Source organism: Conger conger, chromosome 14 (assembly GCF_963514075.1).
Source record: "Conger conger chromosome 14, fConCon1.1, whole genome shotgun sequence".
Classification (NCBI taxonomy): Eukaryota; Metazoa; Chordata; class Actinopteri; order Anguilliformes; family Congridae; genus Conger; species Conger conger.
Genome location: NC_083773.1, coordinates 1,032,530 through 1,046,778, shown reverse-complemented (window position 1 = coordinate 1,046,778; position 14,249 = coordinate 1,032,530). Strand labels below are relative to the sequence as shown.

The 14,249-nt window shown below is 47.4% G+C and overlaps 1 protein-coding gene across 1 annotated transcript in view; it reads right to left on the bottom strand.

Annotated features, from left to right (window-relative positions):
- The window catches only part of mdfi (MyoD family inhibitor), a 40,646-nt gene extending 31,922 nt beyond the window's left edge, over positions 1-8,724 (bottom strand). The window contains exons 1-2 of the mRNA XM_061219916.1: positions 8,231-8,724; positions 4,676-4,782 (exon numbers count right to left, since the gene is read on the bottom strand). Of these exons, the coding sequence (XP_061075900.1) occupies positions 4,676-4,772 (97 nt within the window). The 5' untranslated portion in view covers positions 4,773-4,782; positions 8,231-8,724. The remainder of the gene's footprint in view (positions 1-4,675; positions 4,783-8,230) is intronic.
- Positions 8,725-14,249: the final 5,525 nt, after the last annotated feature.

Sequence of the window (14,249 nt, the reverse complement as noted above, 5' to 3'; positions counted from 1 at the left end):
CAGAGAATCCACAACACAGAGTCACTCACTCAGAGAATCCACAATACAGAGTCACTCACTCAGAGGAGAATCCACAACACAGAGTCACTCACTCAGAGAATCCACAACACAGAGTCACTCACTCAGAGGAGAATCCACAACACAGAGTCACTCACTCAGAGGAGAATCCACAACACAGAGTCACTCACTCAGAGAATCCACAATACAGAGTCACTCACTCAGAGGAGAATCCACAACACAGAGTCACTCACTCAGAGAATCCACAATACAGAGTCACTCACTCAGAGGAGAATCCACAACACAGAGTCACTCACTCAGAGAATCCACAATACAGAGTCACTCACTCAGAGGAGAATCCACAACACAGAGTCACTCACTCAGAGAATCCACAACACAGAGTCACTCACTCAGAGAATCCACAACACAGAGTCACTCACTCAGAGGAGAATCTACAACACAGAGTCACTCACTCAGAGGAGAATCCACAACACAGAGTCACTCACTCAGAGAATCCACAACACAGAGTCACTCACTCAGAGAATCCACAACACAGAGTCACTCACTCAGAGAATCCACAACACAGAGTCACTCACTCAGAGGAGAATCTACAACACAGAGTCACTCACTCAGAGGAGAATCCACAACACAGAGTCACTCACTCAGAGAATCCACAACACAGAGTCACTCACTCAGAGGAGAATCGACTCCAGGCTAATCTCAACGGCAGAATGACTCCCGTATAAACACGGCTGATTGCATCTCTGTGGCTGAGTGGGGTTGAAACGTCTCCAGGCTTTGGCCGCTGTCAGCGAAAGGAGCCGTTATATCAACAGAGCAGCACAGATTACGCTAACGGGCCCGGCGATCTGTCTGCACGCCGCACGGCTAAAACGTGCGCTAGCGCTCGCCCTTCTCTCGTTAAAGCCCGTAGACAAAACACTTAATATATGAACTATAAACAGGCCTATCCTGCTATCAGCATGTGGCCCTGCCTCTACAGTGGCTTGTGCACACCACAGAGAACTCTGTCCTGAACCCTGGGCTCAGGAATTTAAACACATGTAGCCTTTTTCCATTTATAGAAACCCAGTGTTTATGGCAGAAAAACTACTTTGATTCTGTACTCAAGGACAAAAGCATTAAGGCTGTTACTGTAACTAGGACTTGTGTCATTCAAGCCAATTGTGATACTAAATTTTCCTTAACTTTAGGAGACAGAGTTAAGCTCATGCCACCGCTTCAGATATTTATACATTGCATAACAACAATTAAATAGATAAAAGCGTCACGTAATGTAGGCTTGGGGATTAGTGTACCCCACTGCTCAGTATGATGGAGAACACACACACACACACACACCACACACACAGTGAGTCTAGCTTACATATAATAACAAGCTTATTAAGACACTAGGTAGTCCATCCCTTCTCTGCATCTATGACTCCTACACGCCAAAAGGAGAGAGTGTGTGTGAGCTGCTCTGACCTGCAGCCCCCCCCACACACACCCACACACACACACCCCTATGGGATACACGCACACACACACACACCCCTATGGGATACACGCACACACACACGCACACACACACACCCCTACGCACACACACACACGCACACACCCTTATGGGACACACACACACACACACACACACACACAAACACACACACGCACACACACACACCCTTATGGGACACACACACACACACACACACACACACGCACACGCACACGCACACACCCCTATGGGACACACACACACACACACACACACACACACAGCTCCACAGCCACGCAGGCATAGGGACGGCTGTACGACCTCTGGATGAATGAGTCAGCTCTTCATCACCGTGGGGTGATAACATTTTCCCCAAAAAAGGTCACAACCCTCATGATTCCAGCCCACCGATCCGCCCCCCGCCCCCACACAGCCCCCACACAAAACAGAGGATTGGGCTCTGCCTTTGGTGATGGTCTTTTGTGGGGCAGAGTTTTGGGACAGTCATGGATCAGGACCTGCCGGAGGAAGTAGGGGAGTGGGGGTGCAGCTGTGGAAGCAGGGCCTTGTGGTGTCTCTGCCCTGCGACCTTCTCCTTACCCCTCTACCTTCTCCTTACCCCTCTACCTTCTCCTGACTGCTCTACCTTCTCCTGACTGCTCTACCTTCTCCTGACTGCTCTACCTTCTCCTGACTGCTCTACCTTCTCCTTACCCCTCTACCTTCTCCTTACCCCTCTACCTTCTCCTGACTGCTCTACCTTCTCCTGACTGCTCTACCTTCTCCTTACCCCTCTACCTTCTCCTGACTGCTCTACCTTCTCCTGACTGCTCTACCTTCTCCTGACTGCTCTACCTTCTCCTTACCCCTCTACCTTCTCCTGACTGCTCTACCTGCTCCTGACTGCTCTACCTTCTCCTGACTGCTCTACCATCACATTACAGCTACTCAACTGACGCTTTTATCCAAAGCCACTTACAGTTGATTAGACTAAGCATGGGACAATCCTCCCCTGGAGCAATGTAGGGTTAAGGGCCTTGCTCAAGGGCCCAACAGCTGCACTGGGCTTGCTGAGGCTAAACTGGGGTTGGAACCACCAACGTTCCACACTCACACACACACACACACACACACACACTCACACACACACACACACACACACACTCTCACACACACACACACACACACTCACACACACACACACACACTCACACACACACTTAATTAGCGCTACTAAGACAAGCAGCGATTACCCAGAGTGCTGTGCTTTTAATGGCGCACTGGGCCTGATGTGTCTCAAATGAGCCAGACGCACGGGAAGCTGAGGAGAGAGAACGACCGCGGATCCTTCCGGAACCAGGAGCCGTCTACCCGCGGGATGCCACCAAGGCCCATGGGGAAAAAGTACAGTAATGTTCTCTTTGGATACAAATGAGTACGTTTTACAAGCCAAAAAAGGCACAAATTATATACATTGCCGGTGAGGGGTGCACCTGTAGGGTACTGCCCCAGCGACAAGCATTTGTGCCTTTTTATGAACTTTGCGTACATTTATAGTACCATGGCTAAACTCCACCGCCTATGGGCTTCCCCTTGTACTTTAAAGAACAGGTCTGCACAGTCATGCTGCATGGGAGATCCACAGTACACACACACACACACACACACACACTCTCACACATGCGCACACACACACACACTCACACACACACTCACACACACACACGCACACGCACACACACACACACACTCACACACACACACACACTCTCACACACGCGCGCACACGCACATGTATGTTCTCGGGTGTTGTGTCTGCACCCTTTTTGCACACCACTGTTGCTAGCGGCTGTTAGCTTGGCCTTTAGCTTCAATGAATCTGTCCGTTCTCCTCTGACCTTTATCCACAGAACTGCTGCTCATCGGGTGTTTTTTGTTTATCGCACCATTCTCTGCAAACTGCTGTGTGCCACCCCTTCTGGCACCAACAATCATATCATCGTCTAAGTCACTGAGATCATGTGTCCTGCCAATTTCTAATGTCTGGTTGAGCAATAGCTAAACCACTTCACCATGCTCTATAGATCGAGTCTCCTTCACCATGCTCTATAGATCGAGTCTGCTTCACCATGCCTGCATGCTGTACAGATCAAGTTGCAGCCACATAATTGGCTGTTTGGAGCAGCAGGATATTTGCATTCATAAGCAATACCTAATAAAGTGGCCACTAAGTGTATACACACATATAACAAACAAAAAATCTGATCTGCTCTTAATTATGACTTTATACATCAGCATTAAGCATTTCTCTTCTGCAAGGAAAAAAAAACATTGTTAAGGGGCAACAATAAACATCTGAGGGTAATGAAACTCACATGCTGAGGAGAGCAGTCTTCCCATCTCAGCTTCAGAGAGAGGATTACTCTCCTTCTGATCTGTGAGCCCATCTTATGTACGGATAATCACTCCCTTTCTGTGTAATGCTCCGATACAAACACACACGCACACACACATACACGCACGCATGCACACAGACACATACATGCACGAACAAACGCACACACACACACACAAACGCACACACACACACACGCACACACAAACGCACAGACACACACACACACTCTTTCTCTGGTGTCATGAATAAAACTGATGCAGGTTGTCAGCTTGGTGAGATCCAACGCCTCAGAGTCAGCGTTAATGTGTTAAAGCGGGAGTCAGAGACTCGAGGTCCCGGAGGGCAGAGACCTGCGGGTTGTCCACCCTCCCTGTACCTGGGAGTCCAGTGTGACGACAGCCTGGTCACTCAGTTGTAGTAATTACCCAGGAGAAAAGAAAACCAGGGCGCCAGATTTCAGGATCCCTGTTATGAAGTAAACTGAACTGGGATGAGCTAGACCAGCGATACTCAGAAAGACGAGTTACACCCCCGATTCTGCTAATCAGCCATGAGAGCCTCTTCCTACCTTCATTAGGAGAATCAGGTGTGGAACTGCTTGGTTGGAACAAACTGCCCTTTCTGGGTGAGACTGAGCATCCCTGATTTAGTGTCTTCTGGAGGAAAATAGCTCACGTGTCAATCAAAACCCCCCTAGTGAGGTGAAAGGACATCTGAGCAGAACACAGGCTCGCTGCGTGCAGTACAGGGGCTCGGAGGGGGGGGGGGTCTACCCTTACCTGTGCCAGGTGTGTGGGGCGGACTCTGCGGGGGGGCTCCGCAGGCCTCGCTGGGAGGTCTGCTCAGACCTGGGGGAGGGGTCCCGTCCTCCGACATCTGTACCGAGCTGTGAGGGGTACAACAAGACCGCCGTGAGACTCAAACACAACACTCACCCTGTGGGACTCAAACACAACACTCACCCCGTGGGACTCAAACACAACACTCACCCTGTGGGACTCAAACACAACGCTGTGGGACTCAAACACAACACTCACCGCCGTGACTCAAACACAACGCTGTGGGACTCAAACACAACACTCACCGCCGTGACTCAAACACAACACTGTGGGACTCAAACACAACACTCACTGCCGTGGGACTCAAACACAACACTCACCCCGTGGGACTCAAACACAACACTCACCCCGTGGGACTCAAACACAACACTCACCCGGTGGGACTCAAACACAACACTCACCCTGTGGGACTCAAACACAACACTCACCCTGTGGGACTCAAACACAACACTCACCGCCGTGAGACTCAAACACAACACTCACCGCCGTGGGACTCAAACACAACACTCACCGCTGTGGGACTCAAACACAACACTCACCCTGTGGGACTCAAACACAACACTCACCCCGTGAGACTCAAACACAACACTCACCCGGTGAGACTCAAACACAACACTCACCCCGTGGGACTCAAACACAACACTCACCGCTGTGGGACTCAAACACAACACTCACCCTGTGGGACTCAAACACAACACTCACCCCGTGAGACTCAAACACAACACTCACCCCGTGGGACTCAAACACAACACTCACCCGGTGGGACTCAAACACAACACTCACCCGGTGGGACTCAAACACAACACTCACCACCGTGGGACTCAAACACAACACTCACCCTGTGAGACTCAAACACAACACTCACCCCGTGGGACTCAAACACAACACTCACCCTGTGAGACTCAAACACAACACTCACCGCAGTGGGACTCAAACACAACACTCACCGCTGTGGGACTCAAACACAACACTCACCGCTGTGAGACTCAAACACAACGCTGTGGGACTCAAACACAACACTCACCCCGTGAGACTCAAACACAACACTCACCCCGTGGGACTCAAACACAACACTCACCCTGTGGGACTCAAACACAACACTCACCCTGTGGGACTCAAACACAACACTCACCGCCGTGAGACTCAAACACAACACTCACCCTGTGGGACTCAAACACAACACTCACCGCCGTGAGACTCAAACACAACACTCACCTGGTGGGACTCAAACACAACACTCACCGCTGTGGGACTCAAACACAAAACACTCACCGCTGTGGGACTCAAACACAACACTCACCCTGTGGGACTCAAACACAACACTCACCCCGTGAGACTCAAACACAACACTCACCCGGTGAGACTCAAACACAACACTCACCCCGTGGGACTCAAACACAACACTCACCGCTGTGGGACTCAAACACAACACTCACCCTGTGGGACTCAAACACAACACTCACCCCGTGAGACTCAAACACAACACTCACCCCGTGGGACTCAAACACAACACTCACCCGGTGGGACTCAAACACAACACTCACCCGGTGGGACTCAAACACAACACTCACCGCCGTGGGACTCAAACACAACACTCACCCTGTGAGACTCAAACACAACACTCACCCCGTGGGACTCAAACACAACACTCACCCTGTGAGACTCAAACACAACACTCACCGCCGTGACTCAAACACAACACTGTGGGACTCAAACACAACACTCACTGCCGTGACTCAAACACAACACTGTGGGACTCAAACACAACACTCACTGCCGTGGGACTCAAACACAACACTCACCGCCGTGGGACTCAAACACAATGCCCACCAGCGTGGGACTCAAACACAGCATTCACCAGCGTGGGACTCAAACACAACACTCACCAGCGTGGGACTAAAACACAACACTCACCAGCGTGGGACTCAAACACAACGCTCACCAGCGTGAGACTCAAACACAACACTCACCACCGTGGGACTCAAACACAACACTCACCGCCGTGAGACTCAAACACAACACTCACCACAAACAGCTGTCCCTTTCCCCAGGATTACTCGCTGTAGCGTGTCTGTCTTTCTTTCTAAAACCAAGGCTTTGAGCCCTTAGCATGAGTTCATAGATTTAGCAAGAGAACAAAATGATCCTGACAGAGATTAGAGGAGAAAACACAAACTTGATATTATTGAGAGGTGAGTTTGTCAGACGGAATGTAGCTTCTTTTAACTGTGATTAAGATTAGATTATAAAGTTGGCCTACTCTTTTGTCGCAGTTGTAAATGAAACCTGAAAGCGTGGATATTATGAAGACTGTCACTGGGGAGATGTTATGGCTGCAAAGTTTCTGATTAAATGGCGCATCGGCGCTAACGTTCTCAGAGTAAAAATCGAGCTGCCGATCATTTCAGAAACATGGCGCCTAGAGGCGTAGCTCCTCACAGACAGTCTCTGCAGCACAGCTGTTTGGATGTTTGCTCGCATATAAAACCGCAAATACGACTACACTGCGCACTGGCTTATGAGAACGGCGTTTTAGTTGCCTTAATTAATTTAAATATCCATTTTCACACTTTATTATTCTTAAAAGAGCTACACCCACAGCCAATCTTCTCAAAATGATTGAGCTCATTATGTTTCTCAAGAGTGTTCAAAAACCTTTCTAAAAAGTCCATGCAACTAAATTCTGATGCCAATATTCTGCACCTTTAATATCAACAATAAAAGTTTACTCCACAGAGTATTGGACGATGCAATTACTTCATAGAAGGCGGGCATGTGTGTGAGTACTTAGCAGATTTAACACAGAGCTTCAATAGGCTACAGTATTTCACTTTTTATGCTGCAAAAATGCATGTCAATAGGCTACTGGTGACCTGCGCATTTTCTTACTCTATGTGTTGTAAGAATGACAGTAGGCCTAAAGTTGCCATAGGTTTCTGAAATTAAAGACAGGAAAGTGATCGCGACCCAAAGATTACTGCAGTAGGTTGGACATATCGAGAAATTGCTGCTCACACCTCGTAGCGTACACAGCTAGTACTTTGCTTTGTGCTAAAAGGGACACTTTGTAAAACATACCTAAGACAATACAAGGAGACCTCAATCGACAGCTCAACAAAAGCAAGATGGTTGGATACACAATACGGTCTTTATTGCGCACAGGCTGCTTGCTCTGATGTTGTCATGCGCTCGTAATATGATCACATCTGTGCATCAAACGTGTCCACATGCACGCATGTTAATGTACGCAGGTAGGCCTTACGTGCAATTTAGTTTAAATCTAAACTTGTGCAAAGACGAAACGTTTTCAGTTTTGCCCCGTTGTCCAATATCATGTTTACCTTTATACTGCAGACATGTCCTAGGTACTCGCAACGAGTCTACGCACGCTTGCGCTCAGACCGACTCAGACCTCTTGAACGTGTTCAGACTCGATATATAAAAGACAAGGTCAATGTACAGTCGAATAAAGCGAAACTTTAACAATTAACCCACCTTGGTGGTGCAGCAATACTCACTGATATTGCACTAATTCATTCTAACTCCTTTCTCCGAAAAGTGATTTCCAGTTTTCCTTAAATGTTCCTCTTTTTTTACCGTCCCGTCCCGTGTTCGATAACTCGTCTCTTCTTCTCCATTTGCCTTATTCACACGAACATCTAAGTGCAATTTAATACCGTTTTAGTGGGTTTCCCCAACTTTCTCGGTCCTTTCAAAACTTTTTAAATCGGTCAACTTCTTTTCTCCGAAGCGCTGCTGTCGACTTGAGGTTACTAGCGCCCGAAAGAGGATCTTTGTCCCGTGTATAACTCGTTCAGCCGCGCAAAAAACTTGACAACTTCTGAGACCGCATTCCTGTATTTTTTATTACCTTCGTTTTCTTCTGTTCTCCCTATTTATGCTTCAATCCTGAAATCTTTCGAGCTGTCTTCCTCTCTCCCAGCCTCGCATTCTCGCCTCCCTTGTATCGGATCTAGTCTTGGAGACAGTCAGCTCCAGACCAGTCCCTTCTACAGGAAATTACATTCAAGGCTGATTACTGTGTTTCCTCCGGGCAAGAAAGTTAGCGAGAGTTTGTTCTTAAAAACACTGTAATCTGTAATTACGTTAGCTAAACCAAACCAGAGTCAAATACAAACACGCAAACCTCATTTGAATGTCTTGTCTTAAAAACAGCACGAATTGCTACATTAATGTGGTCTTTCCCACTTGTTATGTACAGTAATGATGATGATGATGATGATGATGACGACCATGACACAGATTTTTTTTACCACTAGATTCTTATAGGCATACCTATTGATGGATGTATGCATAGTACACATATACTTTTACGGTTTTACAAACACCTGTGTGTGTGTGTGTGTGTGTGTGTGTGTGGGGTTGTGTCTTGCAACATTGGAAATGAAAGACTGGCTGTACTGTTAGTATTGCCTACATAGAATTTTGGGAAATAACAGTTCACAAAATACTTACAAATAAAGCAAAGTAGTACAGTATATACACCGCAGAACCGCAGAATCAGGACACAGCACAGACACTGGCACACAGAACAGACACCAGGACACATAAGAGACACCAGCACAGAGTACAGACATCAGCACACAGAACAGACATTACATTACATTATTGGCATGTGGCAGACACTCTTATCCAGAGCAACATACAGTTGATTAGACTAAGCAGGAGACAGTCCTCCCCTGGAGCAATGCAGGGTTAAGGGCCTTGCTCGAGGGCCCAACGGCTGTGCGGATCTTATTGTGGCTACACCGGGGATCAAACCACCGACCTTGCGGGTCCCAGTCACTTACCTTAACCACTACGCAACAGGCCACCCTCAGCACACAGAACAGACACCAGCACACAGAACAGACATCAGGACACAGAACAGACACCAGCACACAGAACAGACATCAGGACACAGAACAGACATCAGCACAGAGAACAGACTTCAGCACACAGCACAGACATCAGGACACAGAACAGACATTAGCAGCACACAGAACAGACATCAGCACAGACATCAGGACACAGAACAGACACCAGCACACAGCACTGACACCAGCACACAGTACAGACATTAGCAGCACACAGAACAGACACCAGCACAGACATCAGGACACAGAACAGACTTCCTGTCACTTGATCTGAGGAGGTCTAAGGGGTGTGACAGCAGAACTGGAGGCTACTCAGAATAAACTGACATGTTTAATGAGCTGAGCTTTACATCTATGGTGGAGAAGGAGGGGGTCAAAGATCAACGTCAGAAGGCACCCGAATGCCCAAAAGCTGCTGATTCTGTGGAGGGGGAGAGACCCACCTCAGCCTACGAATGTGGTATCACTGGTTCATCATCAGCACCGGAACCGGAACAGTGGAACGGATCAGAACCGCAGGGAAGCTGGGATGCTGGGACCTGGAAAGAGCATAGTACTCCAGGCACATTTATAATTATAATAATGTCATTTAGCTGAAGCTTTTCCCAAAGAACAGTTGATTACAGTTGATTAGACAAAACAGGAGACAATCCCCCTGGAGCGATCTAGGGTTAAGGGCCTTGCTCAAGGGGCCAACAGCCGCACTGATCTTATTGTGGCTACACTGGGGCTTGAACCGCCAACCTTCTGAGTCCCAGTCAAACACTTTAGCTACAAGCACGTTAGCCACTAGCACCTTAGCCACTAGGCTATAGGCTGCCCATGTGTATACACATTTATGGACACGTTTTGGCCTTGTCCAAATGTACTCAAGCCATGTGACATTTACTTTATCTAAGATACTAGAATGTAACTCTATCTTTCATAATGATGTGTCTACACGACCACAGTCATGCCACATAACCCTCCTGGCTGGTCTCACTGCAGCTGAAGACACTGTTGGTTCATTGCTGGATCCCTCAGCATACATTGTCCTGGAGACACTAGTTATTGTCTTTCTCATTGTGCTTTTGGAGTGGGCAGAATAACCCGCCCGTTACCCTCAGCTACTCCAGGAAGAAGTTGCACATTGCAGTCACCACTTCAATCTCAAGACTCTTTATAGGTCTGGCGGGTGGGTTAAGGTAAGTGACTGGGACCCGCAAGGTCGATGGTTCTAATCCCCGTGTGGCCACAATCAGATCCGCACAGCCGTTGGGCCCTTGAGCAAGGAAGGCCCTTAACCCTGCATTGCTCCATGGGAGGATTGTCTCCTACTTAGTCTAATCAACTATACGTCACTCTGGATAAGTGCGTCTACCAAATGCCAATAATTGAATGTAATGTAATGTATAACTCTACAGTACATTGATATTCTGCTCGTAATTGTTTTAATAAATAAAATTAATCACTTATTTTTTTTACTGTTTTCAGAGCCGGCTCTCGGGCAGGGAAATCTTTTTCTGACGTGACCCCTACACCCCGCCCACATACACGCCTCGTGCTGAACACATGGCACACATGACAGTGATACTGCCGATAGAACAGCATCTCATGCCATCTCGCATTAGGATTCAGATTCATGCGAAATTACAATAATTCACAAACTTACGTTTTGTATTAATAACAATGTAACAACATGTATTTTTTTTTTGTAATCTTGCGTGTTATGCCAGTAAAATAAATATTTTTAAAAGCAGGTTTGCTTGAGTAGGTTATAGTCAAGGCCAGCACAGTCTATCAAATGTATGTACTTTACATGTATATCATTTATGCAATATCATGTCATTTATTTCTGAACTAAAGGGTTATAAGAATGAATTAACACTATTATATGTCATATGCCACATGTGAAAATGTTTCTAAATCACCAATAACTGATTTTGGGTACACAAACAAACACATTTTTTATACTTTTTATACTTATTTATTCTTAAACACTTATTCATAAAACTAGGCTCTCACAGAAAATAAGAATAATACTGTGATGAACTAATGTCCCGTAAAATCACATTTTCCAAAAAGAATGGCATTCACCTTCAGGACTGGAATCCAAGCAAATGCTCCCAATGTGTCGTAATATTATATTTATATATAGGACCATGTATCATTAAAGGCTTATTATTTAGTATTATTTTGGCCCACAGAGTGCCTAGCATTGGTCTATGGGACAGTACCACCCATGCAAAGTGTCTAGAGTGACACTTAGAAACCGGTCTAGAATTAGAAACCGGAATTAGAAACCGGATTGACCGATGAAAGCTTTGATACATCCCTAGTATCCTGTACATCCAAGTCAGCACTTTATAAATATGTAATGACCTTTATTGTAATGTAAAATTAATTTTAGACCGTAACTGGACTTACATGATTGATGATAATCGTAAGGTGAGCTAATCATCATCTCCATGGGAACAGGACAGGCTATAGAGCACAGGGCACACCGTTAGTAGGTTTCACAGCCTGAGCCTGGCTCAGGTTTACAGTGGTCCAGGCTTAGGCCCGTGGGGCACCCCAGCCTTGCACAGGGCATGGGGGGGGCCTCAGGTGCGGCTGCAGTTCCAGTCTCACGCGGCTAAGCTTGGCTTTGGCCTGGTCTGGCCCGCTTTCAGTTCTGCGCTCTGTGTTCTGCGCTCTGTGTTCTGCGTTCTGCGCTCTGAGCTCTGTGCTCTGCACTCTGCACTCTGTGTTCTGTGCTCTGTGCTCTGCGTTCTGCGCTCTGAGCTCTGTGCATTCTGTGTTCTGTGTTCTGCGTTCTGCGTTCTGCGTTCTGCGCTCTGTGTTCTGTGCTCTGTGCTCTGTGCATTCTGTGTTCTGTGTTCTGCGTTCTGCGTTCTGCGTTCTGCGTTCTGCGTTCTGCGCTCTGTGTTCTGCATTCTGCGTTCTGCGTTCTGTGCTCTGTGCACTCTGTGTTCTGTGTTCTGTGTTCTGCATTGTGTGTTCTGTGCTCTGTGCATTCTGTATTCTGTGTTCTGCGTTCTGCGCTCTGTGCTCTGCATTGTGTGTTCTGTGCTCTGTGCATTCTGTGTTCTGTGTTCTGCGTTCTGCGTTCTGCGCTCTGTGTTCTGCGTTCTGCGTTCTGCGTTCTACGTTCTGTGCTCTGTGCACTCTGTGTTCTGTGTTCTGTGTTCTGTGTTCTGTGTTCTGCATTGTGTGTTCTGTGCTCTGTGCATTCTGTGTTCTGTGTTCTGTGTTCTGCGTTCTGTGCTCTGCGTTCTGTGCTCTGTGCTCTGTGTTCTGCATTCTGCGTTCTGTGTTCTGCATTCTGTGTTCTGTGCTCTGTGCATTCTGTGTTCTGCGTTCTGCGTTCTGTGTTCTGTGCTCTGTGCTCTGTGCATTCTGTGTTCTGTGTTCTGCGCTCTGTGCTCTGCATTGTGTGTTCTGTGCTCTGTGCATTCTGCGTTCTGCATTGTGTGTTCTGTGTTCTGCGTTCTGTGCTCTGTGCATTCTGTGTTCTGCGTTCTGTGCTCTGTGTTCTGCGCTCTGTGTTCTGCATTCTGCATTCTGCATTCTGCGTTCTGCATTCTGTGTTCTGTGTTCTGTGCTCTGTGCTCTGTGTTCTGCGTTCTGTGCATTCTGCGTTCTGCGCTCTGCGTTCTGCGTTCTGTGTTCTGCGTTCTGCGCTCCTTGTGCTCTGGGTTCTGTGCTCTGTGCTCTGTGCTCTGCGCTCTGTGTTCTGTGCACCGTCTCCACGGGCTGTTTAAGGCGCTATACCCTGGTTCAGAAGCCGCAGGGTTCTTGGCAACCTCACCCTATAGAATTCCCTCCATGTAGCATGACCTAAGCCCTGCTCCTGCAAGCCAATCACCTGTTAGCAGCCTCATGTAGGAGCCAGTAGACTTCCCCGGGAAGCTGTGAGGACAAGCACTGGCTGAGACCTGACCCGAGACCTGCTCTGAACGCCCCCTTCACCTTCAGACGTGTCACTGAAGCTGGTGTGTCGACCGGATTGTCCCACGATGCCAAGCAAAAGATTTCAAAAAAGAAATCAGAGAAACGCTGCAGATTTCTGCCGGGAGTCTGGGTATTATTTTAAACTTTTGACGCTGATTGTTTTCGGTGGGTTGGTCGGCTCGGCACGGATTGGGAAAGAGAGGGAAGAGAGCAGAAGCATGGTTCCAATCATTCACAAAGATGCTTTTGTTCTCGGACGAAAGGCCTGTTTGTGAGTCAGTGGCCAGGGTGGGTTATTTCTCTTAGGGAACCTTAATTCAGTTCGATATTGAGAAGAATGCCAACATTTCACACCTTATGAGGAAATTGCTGGCCCATATATAGCTTCTTTTTTTTTTGTATCCATATGTGCTCACTGTCAAGAAATTTAATCCCGGATAATAAAACTTTTAAATTCATAAAAAGGGATTTGTGAACAACAGAAGATTCTTCAGGTTGAGTTTGGTTAGCAGAACGAGAGGGCACAAATGGAAATTAGCAATGGATATATCTCGCACAGATATAAATTATTTTTCCACACATAGTGATCACTGTGTGGAACAGCTTGCCAGGTCATATCTTGCAGGCAGAAACTCTGGGGGTTTTCAAGGCCAGGCTTGATACGGTGCTAGATAGTATTTAGCTTCTAGGCAAACAAGGCAGTA